Here is a 17500-nt window from a genome sequence, read left to right as displayed (position 1 = left end):
GCCACGCCAGAGGTTGACTTCCACTAAAAGAGGGAATGGACCGGAACGAAGCGAGGGTGCATCATGGGAAGGGAACATTTCAAAGCTTGGGTCTGGGTTGTACCCCAGGATCGGCTGCTCATTAGACGTAACTTTGTCGCTCTATCCTTCAGTGCCTTCTCTAAATCTCACTTAAAAGGGACCTATTATGAAAAACATGTTTTTTCTTGCTTTAACATATATAAAGTGGTCTCCAACTGCCAACTCAGAGAAGGAGGAAAGCAACCAAATTCTGCAGTGTCTGTACAGTCGCCCGGATGAGCCGTCCAGTGTGATGTGGATCTACGAGCCGTTCAGATTCTGATCCTGTCGTTGCGTAACGGAGCGATTTACATCGGTCAGCCTCCGATAAGTGAAACCACGGCCACAACTAACTCCGCCGGCCGGAGCTTCCGCCATTTTTTCGTAGCAATGTATCGCGTCATTCAGGCAGCCAATCAGCACAGAGCCTCATTATCATAGCCCCGCCCACTCAGAATCCTGCATAGATAATGAGGTTAGAGACTGGGAAGATAAAGACATGGTTTAGAGGCTGAATTTCTAATTTATTTAGCAAAAACAATCAAAAGCTTGTTTTTAAGACATTCAAGGCCTGTTTAAAATAGACATTAAATGCCATAATAGGTCCCCTTTAATGTTTGTCGAGCTGTAGACATCAAAACCATTTTTGACAGTTCCTACTTTGCAGAAAGTTCTGCAAAAAGCCCCCAAAAAACAGCCCTAAGTCATCAAAAGTATGTGAATACTTTAAATTTAGTCTCAAAAACCTTTTGGAGTTGATACCAGACCAACCGAACAGCCATGCTGGAGCATCTAAAGCCCCGCCCCCTTGTGTCTCGTGGGTGAAACAATGATAATTGAAGAATATAATAAAAAAAATAATTGTAGAAAAAAGAACGTCACATGAACAACTTATGGTCTGTATCAGCTGGTCATAACTCTGTTTACCGGCATGAAAAATGTTTTTAACCGGTTAGCAGAAGCTAAAGTGCCACCGGTAAATGATTCCTACCTAAAACAACTTTTTTTTTTAGTTCCACCCGCCATAGAAAGGTTCATTTCGTGATTAGACTTTTTCATGTAATATATAAATGTAATTTAGTGTGAAACAGTGCTGTTTTATCCAAATATGTTATTTTTGACATGTTATTTTTAACACATTTTGATAATATACAGTCCAACAAATCACTAATAAACAGGTTGGTCTTTTTATTTTGTAAAATTTTATTCTATATTTTTATTTTACTGTGCAAAACTGTGTTTAATAAACTATATTATTAAAGATTTTTTATATTAATTTGATGCATTGGGGTTTTCATTAATCAAACAACAAGTAAATAATTGTTAGAATAATCATAAGATAAGATATTCCTTTATTAGTCCCACAGTGGGGAAATTCACAGCAAAGGGGATAGTGCAAAAACAAGAGGCATCAATAGAAATAGAAATAATAATAATACAATAATAATAACAGAGTATGACACACTATAAACCGTACTGATATATACAATAATAATAATAATAAAAAATACTGGTATACAAATAAGATAACAGACAGATATTTACATAATTGCACGTTGTAGTGAATGATATTGCACATTATTTTCCAGTATGTACAGTATATACATTTATATACATCCAATTACTCCTTAGATTAGTCGACTAATCGATGAAATAATCTCCTGATTAATCGTTTTAAAAACAATCGTTAACCTCCAGCACTAGTGTAAACTAAACTACAGAAGCATTGTCGAGTTTAGCCAATGATTTATTAGCTTTGTTAGTTCTGAACGTCCCTCCGCAGCTTTTCCGGCGTCGTGTCGCAGATTTGCTGCTGGGTTTGGGATCTTTGTCCCGTTGGACCCGGTTTCAGCCGAGGCTTTGCTGCAACAGCTTTTGGGGTTTTGTGCAGCTGGACTCTGACTCTAAACTCGGGAAAGTGAAAGTCAGAGGCCTCGAGTTCGGTCTTTCTGGACGCTGGTGCCGGATAAATGTTGGGACGGATGAGGACCGTTGGCGCGGAGGAGCTTTGTGAATCGAGTCTTTCGTGATGGTGATGGATAAGCCCTGAATGCAGGCGTTGTGACGTAGAATTGTCAAATTGGTTTAATTCACCGCACGAATCGGCACAGATTACTTTTGTAATACTGTATTTGACCCGGTCTTTGTACGTTTTGACCGTATAGAAACATAATTCTCGTCAGTTGTGTGAAATAAAGACCTGAAAACAGGCATTGTGGCATAGAATTGTCAAATGGGTTTAATTCACTGTACAAATTGTTACAGATTACTTTTTTAATACTGTATTTGACCCGGTCTTTGTACGTTTTGACCGTATAGAAACGTAAGAATGAGATGTGTGCCCTTACTTTTTAACACCTTGTGCTTTTTATTATTTTACCTCTTTTCTTATAATTTTATTTCATTTTATTTGTTATTTACTGTTTAATTGTGTCTTGCCGCTTTTAATGTTGATGTAAAGCACTTTGAATTACCTTGTGTAATTGTGCTATACAGATAAACTTGCCTTGCCTTCGTGGGACAGGAAGCCGTCGTCTCGGCTTAAACACTGAAACGTCTCTGTCGTTGTTTTGTCGGTGGGTTCAAGTGCAGCTTTAGGAAAGAGTTTGTTGTTCCTTAAATCTCAAAAGCCCTGCAGAGGAGCCTCGCAGAGATTAATGGCGCGTTTAAATCCATTTTAAGTAGTAATTTAATCTTAATCTTCTTTTCTTTTCGTTTTTTTTCTTTTGTGTTTGATAAACTGGCACTCTCATTGGGTTGTATGATCTAACTGCTGGGAAAAAAGCTCTCGTTTCTTAAGAAGATTCAGTGCAGATTAGGTTTCGTGTGCAGACGGGCTTCTCTCTCTCCTTCGCTGCATCCCTCATCTCGTCTCAGTTTCTCCTCCTTTTCTCCTAAAGCCTGGTCCACCAGGCTCAGCTGCCCGTGTGAAGCCCCCCCCCCTGGCTGGGGGGGTTATAACCTGGGTGGCAGCAGCATGTGCAGAGCCACGGATTAGCACAAAAGCGGGGCGCCGTTTCGCTGCGTTGGCATGTGCCAGTCCCAGTTCGGTGATCTGGCTGCCCGGCGTCTTTTAAAGAAATGTTGCATAAACGTTTTGTTAGATCAACTTTTTCCAAAGTTGATGTTTCAAGTGCACCTCTCTTCTTCTTTAAATTGCAATTATTGACTATCGATGATGTCAACATTCTTCAAATCTGTACATTTGTCTTTAAAGTGAATCATAAGACTGATGATTTACCTACGGAAGAGTATTGGGGCCATGCGGGAGAAAAAATATTTTTTTATTGTGCAGAATAAAATCGAAATTTCGTCAATAAAGCCTTTTTTCTCAACATTTCAACTTTATTCACGAAATTTTACTTCAACATTAATCTCGATATTTCAACTTTTTCCCAACATTTCAACTTTTTTCTCGACTTTTTTCTCGAAGTGCATAATGAAAAAAAAATCTTCCTCCTCTAAAATATTATTTTTATTTTTCTCCTGCCTGGCCCCAATACTCTTCCGTATTTACCTCATGGTTTTAGATACTATTTTGTTAATAACTCTCAAGTTCATAGTTATTCAAACCAAGAAGAAACTTAATCTTCCATTGTATAAAACATCCCGTGGTCTGTTTTCTATTAAATTCCATGCAGTTATCATGTGTTACAATTATGTTCTTTTAATTGATTTATCTTTGTCACTGTTCATGTACAAAAAGAAACTTAAGAATGCTCTGCTCTCTAAATCATTTGATTTAGAATAAAAGGACTCTCTATTTTTTTTTCCACTTTTTCCTTTACAGGAAATGTTCAGTTTGTGCATTTAATATGTAATTATGATTTTTATATTTGTTAATATTTTAACTTTAGTATATCGTTTGGATGTGGTTTTCATATAAGCCTATATAGGCTTTTAACTACTCCTCACACATTTAGTTTTTTAAAATATTTTCCTTATATGAATTTTTTCTTCTGTTTTACGTTGTTTTTTTTTTTTTCTTGATCCTTGTATTTGTGTGAAACTATTTAAAAAAAAAAATAATCATGAATTAAAATAAACAAATTACGGTAGGCCCCGTCACAACAGTCTGAGCTGCTTAAAATGGGTTAGGAGTTACACACATGAAGCTCTCCAGTCTTACTTGTTGTAAAACCGTTGGGTGAATTATATTCTCAGTTCTCAGAGAAACAGAAGTTCCTGGTTGTTACGTCAAGGTGACACAGCTCCTTCTGCATCGCAGCCAGAGCCAGCAGCGTTCCCCAAAGTGCCGTCCTGAAGACGGAAGCTGGCTCGCGGGGAGACATCGTTGCAACAAGCGTTTATCTGCATTCTTTCCTTTTCTGATGCTCTGCTTTTATTAAGCTTGAGCCTGTTAGAGCTAACACGCTGCACACTGGCCCAGATGTCCAAACACACACATGCACACAAGTTTTAAAGGTTCGGAGAGATCTGCCAGTGGCAGCAGAGTGAAAACCAGCAGCTCATCCTCCCTTTCTGTGTGTTGTAAAAAAACCAATGGTCTTTAAAAGTTTTATAGACTGCAGTTGGACGTCTTTTCCTGGTTCCCGTCCACGAGGCCTCTTCAGTTCCAGCTGGCTGGTGGCAGCTTTCACACTCATCAGCTGCTGTTCGTTTGTGGTTCATTTGTTGGTTCGTTTTTTTGTTAGTTGGTTGGTTGGTTGGTTTGTTTGTTCATTCGTTGTTTTGTTGGTTGGTTCGTTTGTTTGTTGGTTCGTTCTTGCTTTGTTCGTTCCATGGTTGGTTGGTTCGTCGGTTGGTTCATTTGTTGGTTGATTCTTTCGTTGGTTTGTTGGTTCGTTTGTTCGATGCTTTGTTCGTTGGCTGGTTGGTTTGTTTGTTGGTTGATTCATTCATTGGTTTGTTCATTCGTTGGTTCGTTTGTTCATTCGTTGGTTCTTTCATTTGTTTCTTGGTTCATTTGTTCGTGACTTTGTTTGTTGGTTGGTTGGTTCATCTGTTGGTTGATCCTTTCGTTGGTTTGTTCGTTTGTTCGTTGGCTGGTTGGTTCGTTTGTTGGTTGATTCATTCATTGGTTTGTTCGTTCGTTGGTTCGTTTGTTCATTCGTTTTGTTGGTTGGTTAATTTTTTCGTTCGTTGGTTCACTCGTTGTTTGTTGGTTCGTTTGTTCGTTGCTTTGTTGGTTGGTTGGTTCATTTGTTGGTCGATTCTTTCGTTGGTTTGTTCGTTTGTTGGTTCGCTTGTTCGTTAGCTGGTTGGTTGGTTAGTTGGTTGGTTCGTTTGTTGGTTGGTTCCTTGATTGGGAATCCCCAAAGTCAAGAACCAAGAAAGGGCCAACCATGACCACGGAGGACACGAATGAGCAAAAGGTCCGAACCCTCCAGCCGGTGTTTGGTGTGTCCCTCCAGGGCGGCTGTAGCTGTACATCTGCAGCATCTCAGATCAAAGCCGACTCCTTCCAAGGCCCTACTGATTTTTATTTTCATTTGACTTTAAACCAATAAGTAATCAATAATGATGTCTGCCAGTACTGCTCAGTCCTGGTGGTTCATGTTTTCGCTGAAGCTTGCTGCAGGTATCGAACAGCGACACATTTGCTGCATCAGATGAGTTTACGGTCTGGAGAGGAGGACGTGGTATTTTCCTTTTTTATGGCCGTTGCGTTCATGTACCTCGATCCTCTGAAGCGCCGCAGGAGGTGCTGCAGATGGATTCACATGTTGTAAAGCGGTCCATCCATATTCCCAGAGCATCCCAGTGGAGTTTCCCCCATCTGCCGTCGGTTGTTTCGGCTATAAAACAGCCGTTTTCAAGGTGCCGTGATGTTTAAGTGATCTGGAGGTTTTGGAGGAGAAACTTGTTTTCCTACGAGATGTAAATCAGCTTCTCTGGTCAAACGATCTTCGAGGATTCCAGGTCGACACCACAATTAGATCTGCCAGATGTCGGTTACTAAACAAGCGTAATATGAATTATTTAATTTAGTGCTTGAGAGTTTATGTTTGAAGTGTCTGAGGTACAGAAACACTGACATGTTACTTCAGTCTGTAAACGTGTCAGTCACCGGGTATTTGTGGGAAACTGTGATCAGAGATCCAGATGAGTGTCCAGGTTCTTCATATTTACCTCCACCCCCCCCATTGGCTGTGTTATATGTTACTATGTTTGAGAACACATGATTTGTCTGAGAGCGGGTCACATGTGGACCTGTTCAGACCTGCTGTGAACCACCACTTTTACGTAACTAGCAGGTGTTTTTACTCAGCGGTGCTCGTAGATAAGATCCGGATGATCGTACAGACTGACCTGCATCTGTTGCTGGTGCAGGGGCTCGTTTAGAGACACGTGGTTTGTTGTTGCTGACGAGGAGGTTTAGTACTATGGAGAGAGATGCATTGTGGGGGGAGGCAGCCTGTGTCTTTTTGGCGCTTTGACATTGTAAATGGTCCGTTTGTGATTTGACCGTTGTCGGGTTCTCCGACGCTCCTCACGACGCGTCGTTCATGCCGCACTTGCACCAGAGCAGTGATGGACGTGACCTTGCCTGTGTTTGTGTGAACGCAGAGCGTCTTCCCCTCGCAGACGCTCCCTCATCACGGTTGTTCCTGGAGTAAGTTGGTGCGTGAATGACGCTCCTCCACCTGGACGCTCCTCCACCTGGACGCTCCTGGACCTGGACGCTCCCCCACATGGACGCTCCTCCAACTGGACGCTTCTCCACCTAGATGCTCCTGCGCCCCGACAGTCATGCACCTGGATGCCCCTGCATCTTGACGCTCCTCCACCTGGACCCTCTTCCGTCCGGATGCTCCTGGATGCTCCTGATCCTGGACGCTCCTCCACCTGGACGATCCTGTGCCTGGACGCTCCTCTACCTGGACGCTCCTTCACCTAGACACTACTATGACCGGACGCTCCTGGACGCTTCTCCTTCTAGACGCTCCTCCACAAGGCCGCTCCTCCGCCTGGACGCTCCTCCACCTGGACGCTCCTGCACCTGGACCCTCCTGCACCTGGACGCTCCTGCGCTTGGACGCTCCTTGACGATCCTGGACGCTCCTGCACCTGGACGCTCCTCCGCCTGGATGCTCCTCCACCCGGACGCTCCTGCGCCTGGACGCTCCTGCGCCTGGACGCTCCTTGACGATCCTGGACGCTCCTGCACCTGGACCCTCCTGCGCCTGGACCCTCCTGCGCCTGGACGCTCCTTGACGATCCTGGACGCTCCTGCACCTGGACGATCCTGCGCCTGCACTATCCTCCACCTGGACGCTCCTCCACCTGGACGATCCTGCGCCTGCACTATCCTCCACCTGGACGCTCCTCCACCTGGACGCTCCTCCACCTGGACGCTCCTGCACCTGGACGCTCCTGCACCTGGACGCTCCTGCACCTGGACGCTCCTGCACCTGGACGCTCCTGCACCTGAAAACTCCTCCACCCGGACGCTCCTGCACCTGGACGCTCCTGCACCTGGACCCTCCTGCACCTGGACGCTCCTGCACCTCTTCACTAAACTACAAACTGAAGGAATAAAACAGAAGTAGTTTGAGCAGAAGAGCCTCCTCACAGCTACTCTTGTAAAACGCCAAGCGTCGCCCTGCAGGGAACCACCCAGCCATTATCCACAGGGAGACTGTGAAATGCGTCACGGCGACCGTCCTGAAGTGGTTACAGATGAGGAAACAACACTTTCCTGAAAGTGTTTTCTCAGTGTGAAGTCCCATATCTGCGTTTGCTCTGCCGGAAGAACATCATCTGGATTATTTGGACATCAGCACCACGTTTGCATGTGGTAAGAACCAAACTCCTGTTCGATTCTCTGAGCCGTCTTTTTCTTTTCACCGTTTTCTTAAAGGTGTTGGTTTTGTCAGATAAATAGTCCCATCGGCTTTGAAGAAATAATCTTTGGAGGACTAACGGGTTTGATTGCTCCTGGTGTCGGTGCAGGCTGATGATTAACCGGCCCGTCTGACCCCCTGCTGGGCGTCGGTGGGTTACAGGTTCATACTAAATACCACTGAGGGGTGAGGAGGGGGAGGGGGGGGGGGGGGGGACTGCCACCAGCCGAGCTGGATAAATGTTAGATTCAGCATTGTGGTGGGATATTTTTCTGTTTTATTTATTTTTTTATTTATTTAATTCTTTATTTCATTCCATAAGAGAAAAAAAAACAGTTCAATATAATTACAACAAATCTCTTCCCTTGAATGAAAGGGAACAGAAAGAAGACTAAGCTTATTTCATCTGTCCCCTTTTCCTAAGAAATCAAATTTAAATTAATGTAATAATAAAACAAAACAAAAACAAATGAAAAATTACACAATTTTAAAAAAACAACAAAAAAACAAAATCAACTACAAAAAAGTTACAAAAATAACACAAAATAGCTGTCGTCAAAGACAGATATTCTTTTTTGATTCAAAGAAAAAAATATGACAATGGTGCTAAAAAGAGAGAGAGAGAAAAGAAAAAAACCCACCTAACTTAACAATTATCATGATATTTCTTCATCAAACTGGCTTTTATTATTCTTTTAAATGTAATGTACTGTTTGTCGGGTGGAGTTAAGCGTCCCTCGGGTCCTCGACCGTTTGCTGTCCTCCACTTGAAGCAACTTACAGAAAGCAGATGAGAATTTGAGTCAGTTATCTTGTAAAAACACTGAAAGCCATAACAACCCAGAATCCTCTCTTTCAAACAAAGTCTAGGCCTCAGATTGATCTGTTTTAGCTGCATCAGCTAAAGTTTGGGCTGGCATGCCCCCCCTCCCCTTCAACCGGCCGGCGTCTAAACACATCTGTCCGCCGCTGGAAATGGGCATGTTGTTGTGTGTGCAGGGTTTTTATAGCCGCTCTCTCCTGGAGGAAAACAGCTGCCTGTTGCTTCTGGAGGACGATGTGCTGACGGCAGCACAAGCCTCTGGTCAGGGAGCCACAACACAAGAGTCAGGCCATGATTACCGTCCATAAATACACATCGCTGTCAGCCGGTTCATCTGAAGTTCATTAGCTGCTCTGGTGCTGCTCCGAGGCGGGACCCCCCTAAAGGATCTCCGGGACGGTGCTGTGAATATTCTGCAGGGATTGTGGTCCACGTTGACGTGACGGCATCACGCACGGTGCAGATGTTGCTGCGTGTCCACGATGCACAAATCACCTCAGACCAGGCGTCTCTGGGCTTCTGTGGTCCAGTTCTGATGAGCTTGTGTGAGCTGCAGCCTCAGTTTTGTCCTTTACTGTCGATTTTCAGTAAACGCCAGGGATGAAAATCCCAGCAGGTCACTGCAGGTCAATGCATGTTGCTGCCGGGCAACACCCGTCTGACTGCTGTCACTGCAGGTCACTACTGGACCCGGAGAACCTCAGGGCTGCAGAGAATGTTGATGTTTTTAAAAAGAGGCTCAAGACCCATCTCTTTAATCAGGCTTTTAACTGACTCATTTAACTCTTTATAAGTTTTCTATGGTCACCCCTATTTTTATTGGATCGTACTACTCTGTTTTATATTAATCTTTAGTTTTGCTTATCCTGTTTTATTATCTCACTGTTTTATCTCAATGTTATATTTAAACGTTTTAGTCGCTATTTATGGTCTATTTTATACATTATATTGTTTTTTTCTCTCAGTTTTTAATGTCTTCCTTTCTAGACCTAGCCTATCTTATCCTGCTCTCTCGTTTCCTCACCTGGATCCTGGACTAGTGTGAACTGTGTGCTTGCGTCTGTCTGTGTGTGTGTGGGGGGCATTATTAAGTTTTATTTTTTATATAAAGCACTTTGTGTTGCATATATGCACGAAAAGCACTATATAAATAATAAAGTTTGAGTTTGAGGTTGCTGCAGGTCACTGCAGTTCACTGCCGCCACGCTGCCATCCATGCCCCTTAAATGACCCGTCTCCTCCGTCCAGACGCCCGGTTGGTCCTCCAGCAGCTCGACTCGTTTACATCAGAATCAGGTTTATTGGCCAGGTCAGGTCAGACAAGACATGGAATTTGACTCTGTTATTTTTGCTCACTTTACAGTAAATAGGTAATAGACAAATGACAGCTCTAATTAACATATATACAATTTTTAAAAAGTGAAAGGTGCAGCAGTATGAGGTAGACATGGTTATTGAAAGGTGCATTGTTACAGCATATGATTGTGGTGGTTATATTATTATTGCACGGTGGTTGATTACTCTGAGACTCTGAGTGATGAGAATCATCAGAGCAACAGCTTGGGGGAAAAAACTGTCTCTGTGTCTGGAGGTTTTGGTGTACAGAGCTCTGTAGCGCCGTCCAGAATAAAATGCTTGAAAAATGCATAAATAAAATACTCTGATCCGTCGCAACCTCATTGGCTGATTAGATACCTGTGTCAACATGCAGCCAGGCAGGTGCACGATGTCTTTATTAATTACGCTCTTATGAAAGTCCGGCTGGCAAGTTTCACCGGCCGCCATCCTGCTGACGTCCTGTTTTAGTTCATAAATCTGTTTGTTTATTTATTTGTAAGGATCCCCATTAGCTATGCCCTTAAACACAGTTAGTCGTATTGTGATCCACATTAAAAAACAATACATTTAAAACATACAGTTAAAAACAAGACATAAGGAAAGAAAAACGAAATAACACGGAAAACCTACATTAAACTTTACTGTATATGTAAATTATTATCTTAAAGCAAAAAAACATACATGAAACGTACATGTAAAATATCATCTAGGTCATGAAAATCAGATCAAAAATACACCTTACCCTATGACCCACATAAATGTGATCAGATGTATTCATTCTGCTCGCGGTTTTAGAAGCTAAGACTTATTCAAAGTTGCCTTGTAGGTCCCAACATGTCATTCATGGACTTGAATCTGAGGACACGACCGAGCTGGAAGTGTGGAGTCTGCCACCTGGTGGCCGAGCTGTGAAACACTTATAAACATACCAGGAACTCCTGATGTGTTAAATGTTTATCAGACAATAAATCTAAATGATTACTTTTGCATCCAGGGTGAAATCTTAGGAGGTCAGAGGTCAGCAACACAACCCAGATAGATAGGTTTTTCCTTTAATTCCAAAAAGAGACTTGTTGAATCAACTTTTATGTCTGTGCTTGACTATGGTGATGTTTATCTGCATTCATCTGCTCAATTTCTTCATATATGTTCCCCTTAGTTCATATTGGCTAACTCTGCTTTGGAAAAGCTTCTGAATGCTGTCAGGAAGTGTTTTATTGTTGATTTTAAGCATAAATTGTGCTTTTTTTAAGGTCCACTAAATCTCTCTCTATATAAATATATATAGATAGACTCACGGGTGTGTTTTCCGTCCTCAGCGGGGAGAGCGGAGCGGGAAAAACGGAGAGCACCAAGCTGATCCTGAAGTTCCTGTCGGCCATGAGCCAGCACTCCCAGGAGGCCTCGTGCCGAGACCGGACGTCCCACGTGGAGGAGGCGCTGCTAGAGAGCAGGTAAGCACCGGGTCCGAGGACCGGGAGACCCGGGAGACCCGGGTTACCGGGGTCCGAGTCCTGCTTCATGATGCTTCTCCTCCTGTCCTCCAGTCCCATCATGGAGGCCTTCGGGAACGCCAAGACCGTCTACAACAACAACTCCAGCCGCTTCGGGAAGTTTGTGCAGCTGCACTTCAGCCAGAAGGGAAACATCCAGGGAGGCAAAATAGTGGACTGTATCCTTTCAGAACCCCCGGGCCCGAGGTGGTTGCAGTACCACCAGTTTAGGTTAGGGATGATCCGATTCCGAGTCCCGATCCGAAACTTTCGTAACACATTAAAAAAATAAACAGATCCAGGTTGTCCCCTATTTTTATTTTATTCATTTTTATTCATAATTTTGCAAGTAAACAGAGCAGTTCTCTTGCAGGTAGCTTGATCAATCAAGTAATAATAGTGCAACTTTTAACTAGTAAAAATAGCACAAATTTAAACTTGAATGAAATAAAAACAGCAGCTCAACTTAAAATACCCAGCAGTGTTGACGCGTAAAATTACGTTGCTTGTTGATCCGATTCTAATCCCGATCCGATACTTTCGTAACACATTAAAAAAATAAACAGATCCCGGTTTTCCCCTCGTTTTTATTTTATTCCCCTTATTTCATCATTTAGCATTTAAACAGAGAAGTTCTATTCCAGGTAGCTTGATCAATCAAGTAATAATAGTGCAACTATTAACGAGTAAAAATAATGCAAAACATACATTTGAATTAGATAAAAACAGCAGCTTAACTTAGAATATCCAGCTGGCATGTAAACAAATAAGCAAATAAAATAGCAACAGTGTCATAAAGTGAGGCAATAATGTGCTGTTTAGACTGAATTCTTACTTCGTCTTTCTAGCTTACCGTAACTGGCTTTTATATATTCATAGCTTTTTTTCATATCAGCAGCATTGACATGCAAAATTGCGTTGCTTGTTGATACACCAGCTGTTAAGCATTTTTTAATTTTTTATTTTTCAAAATAATGAGAATAAAATAATGAAAAAATATCGTCTGATTCCGATCAAGTCTGAAACAACGTGACCGGATCGGGACATCCCTAGTTTAGGTAACTAAAGTTAAACGGCGTTGACGCCCAGATGTGGAGCGGTTGTGTTCATGCAGACCTTTCTGACTGTTGTCTACCTTGACCCGCTGTTCTCTGACCACAGACCTCCTAGAGAAGGTGAGTCTGCTCCACCAGCTGTTTGGAGACGTGTGTTTGATCAGAGGTCCAGAAGGACTCGCTCGGTTGTTGTTACTGACTTCTTCTTCTTCTTCTGCAGAACCGGGTGGTGCGGCAGAATCCAGGGGAACGGAACTACCACATCTTCTACGCCGTGTTGGCGGGAGCCAACAGCCAGCAGAGAGGTGAGACCCGGTGGATGAATTTATGGATTTATAGATGATGGATACATGGATGGATGGATGGATGGATGGATGGATGGATGGATGGATGGATGGATATATAGGATATAAAGATTATGGATGGATGGATATACAGATTGATGGATAGGATATATAGATTATGGATGGATGGATATATAGATGGATGGATAGATATATCGGGGCCACGTCGGGCCCCGGTGCTGAACATGCCCCAGGCATAAACCTAACTGCATGTTTGTGTCTGCAGAGGCGTTGGGGCTGACCCAGCCGGACAGCTACCACTACCTGAGACAGTCCAGCTGCCCGGAGGACCGGACCCTCAACGACCAGGGAACCTTCCAGGACGTGCTAGTAGGTCCCGGTCCCAACCCGCACTCCAGACACACTGGGGACCGGTCCAGGGGCCGGCTCAGGGACCGGTACTGATCCTGTGGAGTCGGAGCAGGAAGTCTTCCGTCTCAGCGGAGACATTTTCTGTTGCTGAACAGTCGTTCTGTATTGATAAAATCGATTTTCCGATTCTAAGTCGATTCTCATATTAATTCCTAAAAATCGATTCGTATGTCTAAAGATTGATTTTTTAATTTTTTTATTTATTTTTCCCTCATTACAACTTTTATTATTTTTTTGTTTATGCCCAAAAAAGGAATGTTTTGTTGGACACCAGAATAACTGGTGCCATGTTTTTGCCTTTTTGCCTATAAATATTTAAATAAGTTTTCAGTTATAATTGCATAAATTGTCTATATTTCCTCACTTTATATACTGTCTTGGGGTTACATTTGCATAAAATGCTAAAATGGAAAAAATAAAAACGGAATGTGGGAAAAAATAAAAACGATTTCATACCTTTTAAACATTTAAAGGCAAAAACATGGCACTAGTTATGCTCGTGTCCAACAAAACATTCCTTTTTTGGGTATAAAAGAAAAAATACCAAAAGTTATAATGTAATGATGAGGAAAAAAAAATATTAATCTTTAGACATATGAATCGATTTTTAGGAATTAATATGACAATCGGTTTAGAATCGGAAAATCTATTTTTTCAACACAGGCCTAATTCTGGGAGGTGATTGGTCCTTAAAGCATCATTAGCTGCCAATACTAATATAATTCATGCAACAGCTCCAAAAACAGTTTTAATAACACCAACCCAAATCAGATCGAATAAAATCGTGATAATCGATTCTGAATCTTAAGAATCGATTCTTGACCTTTGAATGCACCCCAGACCTGGTTCTGATCCTCCTCTCCACCTCCAGAGCGCCATGCGGACCATGCAGTTCACGGAGGAAAACATCGGCGAGGTCCTGCGGCTCCTGGCGGCGATTCTGCACGCCGGCAACATCGAGTTCATGACGGCTGGCGGCGCGCAGGTCTCGTCTAAATCAGGTGAGCGCCGGACGGATCTAAACCCCCCCCTAACCGACCGGACCAGTAACCTCCTCTCCTCCGCAGCGCTGAGCCGGACGGCAGAACTCCTGGGGCTGAACCCGGACCAGCTGGCCGAGGTCCTGACACACCGGTCCATGATCCTGCGGGGAGAGGAGATCTCCACGCCGCTCACCGTGGAGCAGGTCCCTCACCTTTTCATGCTCTCATGAATCATCATAGTTGATTGATTGATTTTATTTTATTTTGTACATGTAAAACACAACAATTAAAAGAGAAGATAAGAAAACAAGCCAAAAAAAACCAAAGAATTTCATCCATTTAACACTTAATATCTTAATTTACATGTGCAAAAAGGAGTAGGAAGAAGTGTAAACTTATTTAATCCTACCCCCATCCACTAATCATTTATGTTAATTAATTTATTAAGTATTTATAATAACTAACTATAGTATAATTATACTCACACACATACCTATACATACATACACATAGTTGAATATTTCTATATATTTGTACATACATGCCCATATAAATATACTTATTTACACCATAATATCTTTATATTAACTCCATCCGCTCTATATCTATATACACATACATATTCACACACATACACATACACACATACATACATACATACATAGCTGCCCATTTCTGTACATAAATATAAACAAATCTAGTGTTATATCAGGCCCCTAAAGCCGCTAAACCCCTTCCTCGTTGTACCTCGTGAAAATCATGTTTTTATTTTTGTTTTTAAACTGGTTAATGTTTGGACATTGTTTCTGAATCCATTCTGTTCCATAGTTTAACTCCACCGACTGATATAGAAAATCTTTTCATTGTTGTTCGGGTTCTACGAATCTTAAAATTTAGAGTACCCCTTAAATTAGACCTCCCCTCTCTGTCATAAAACATTTCCTGTAAGTGAGATGGTAATAAGTTGTTCCTAGCTTTATACATGAATTGTGCTGTTTGGAATTCTACTATGTCAAAAAATGTGATTATTTTAGAATTGAACAATAAGGAATTGGTGTGTTCACGAAAACCGGCATTATGAATTATCCTGATGGCTCTTTTCTGCAGTTTGAATAGTGGTTGCAGTGAACTTTTATATGTATTTCCCCAAACCTCTAAACAGTAACAGTTGTTTAGTGAGACGCTTAAAAAGACCAGTTCTGGTCCGACGGTGCTGACGGGGCTGTGTCTGCAGGCGGTGGACTCCCGGGACTCCATGGCCATGGCTCTGTACGCCCAGTGCTTCAACTGGACCATCCACAAGCTCAACAGCAGGATCCGGGGCCGGGACGACTTCAAGTCCATCAGCATCCTGGACATCTTCGGGTTCGAGAACTTCGAGGTGGGTGCAGGCCCGAGGAGGCGGAGGAGACCGGACTCTGGCCCGGTGGGCTGGACTCTGACCTCTAACGGCCGTCTGACTCTGTCCCCCCGCAGGTGAACCGCTTCGAGCAGTTCAACATCAACTACGCCAACGAGAAGCTCCAGGAGTATTTCAACAAACACATCTTCTCCCTGGAGCAGCTGGAGTACAACAAGTGAGGAGAGAGGAGGGAGGGAGGGAGGGATGGATGATGGATGGAGGGATGGATGTTGGATGGAGGGATGGATGTTGGATGGAGGGATGGATGGATGGATGGAGGGATGGATGTTGGATGGAGGGATGGATGTTGGATGGATGGATGGATGGAGGGAGGGAGGGATGGATGGATGGATGGATGGATGGATGGATGATGGATGGATGGATGAATGGAAGGAGGGATAGATGTTTTTGCTGAAAATGAGACAGTTTTAACCAGATTTAGAATCTCTGGTTTCTGAACATTTTCCAGCGTTTAACTCAAAATCAGCTGATCGGCTCATCGGTGAAATTCTCTTTAAAGCTTCGATGCGTTTTTGTAGAAACAGTTCCCTCTCATTCACCGCGGTGCTGCGTTTTCTCCTCTTCTCTCACAGAGAGGGTCTGGTCTGGGCCGACATCAACTGGATGGACAACGGCGAGTGTCTGGATCTCATAGAGAAGGTGCCGACATGAGAACGATAATAATAATAACATCATTGATGCTTTAATGTGACCAGGGTAGTGACCGTGTTGGTGTTTCCATAGAAACTGGGCCTGCTGGCGCTGCTGAACGAGGAGAGCCACTTCCCCAAGGCCACCGACGGCACCTTACTGGAGAAGCTGCACAGCCAGCACTCGGTGGGTCCCCTGCACGCTGCACCGTCGCCGTGGCGACCACGGCGGCCTAAACGGCCTCTGTAACTCTTTTTCAGGCCTTTTAAAGCACATTTTGCTCCTGTGAGACCAATAAAAGGGAAAAACTGGATACTGACAGACGAGAAACTGGGTTCAGTCAAAGATACTCTATACAGAAGATTACCGTTACTACCAATGGTATGAAATGGTATTCAATTCAATTCAATTTTATTTATATAGCGTCTAATACAACAGATGTTGTCTCTAGACGCTTTCCAGAGATCCAGAACATGAACATAAACATAAAACCCCGAGCAATAATTACATAAACAATGGCAGGTAAAAACTCCCATAGTGGTATACACTTCCTGTCTCCTAAGTGGGCGTGGTCGCCCCTCTCCCCACATCGTTGTGGAAGTGTTGTGAACGAGATACAGTACAATTTTAATATTTGCGCCTTATTTTGCCGCTCTTTTTTTTTTTTATCTGCTACCTTTTATCTGCCGCCTTCTATCTGCTCTGCTTGATTTGATATCAACCTAGTACAAGATCATCGGATCAGTCTAATATTCTTTTTTCCCTTCCAAAAAGACTTCAATAATAACAATAACAGTATTATTAAGCAAAGAAGCTTGTTTTATTTTAGTTTTAAACTTTTTTTAAATTTTATCCGATGGTAAAACGACGTTGGCAGTTCTACAGTGACCGACGGCTCTGAATCTCTGAATCAGCACCACCAGAGAGCAGAGCTATGTTTTATTATTATATTATATTATTAGCTATGAGAGCCAAATCTCGCCAGAGTGTGTTGCTCAGACAAAGACAGGTCTCAAACAAAGTTCATTTTCTCCTAATCTGTCGGTCTGAAAATTTCCATTTTGGTGTCAGAATGTTCAGAAGGTTTGTGGCTTTTGAAAAATGGCTCCCATATTTACTTAGGTTACTATGGGGCGAAGGAATTGGTAATAATCTGTGCTCACGTTAACTT

The 17500-nt window shown here is 42.8% G+C and overlaps 1 protein-coding gene across 1 annotated transcript in view; it reads left to right on the top strand.

Moving 5' to 3' along the window:
- Positions 1 to 17500, top strand: part of LOC133452180 (unconventional myosin-X-like) — a 105099-nt gene that overhangs the window by 48056 nt on the left and 39543 nt on the right. The window contains exons 5-15 of the mRNA XM_061731401.1: positions 11349 to 11483; positions 11577 to 11701; positions 12684 to 12697; positions 12798 to 12882; positions 13148 to 13251; positions 14165 to 14294; positions 14361 to 14479; positions 15511 to 15657; positions 15753 to 15853; positions 16272 to 16338; positions 16423 to 16515. Of these exons, the coding sequence (XP_061587385.1) occupies positions 11349 to 11483; positions 11577 to 11701; positions 12684 to 12697; positions 12798 to 12882; positions 13148 to 13251; positions 14165 to 14294; positions 14361 to 14479; positions 15511 to 15657; positions 15753 to 15853; positions 16272 to 16338; positions 16423 to 16515 (1120 nt within the window). The remainder of the gene's footprint in view (positions 1 to 11348; positions 11484 to 11576; positions 11702 to 12683; positions 12698 to 12797; positions 12883 to 13147; positions 13252 to 14164; positions 14295 to 14360; positions 14480 to 15510; positions 15658 to 15752; positions 15854 to 16271; positions 16339 to 16422; positions 16516 to 17500) is intronic.

This window comes from Cololabis saira, chromosome 10, assembly GCF_033807715.1.
Source record: "Cololabis saira isolate AMF1-May2022 chromosome 10, fColSai1.1, whole genome shotgun sequence".
Lineage (NCBI taxonomy): Eukaryota > Metazoa > Chordata > Actinopteri > Beloniformes > Belonidae > Cololabis > Cololabis saira.
This window is presented reverse-complemented; position numbering and strand designations above follow the sequence as displayed.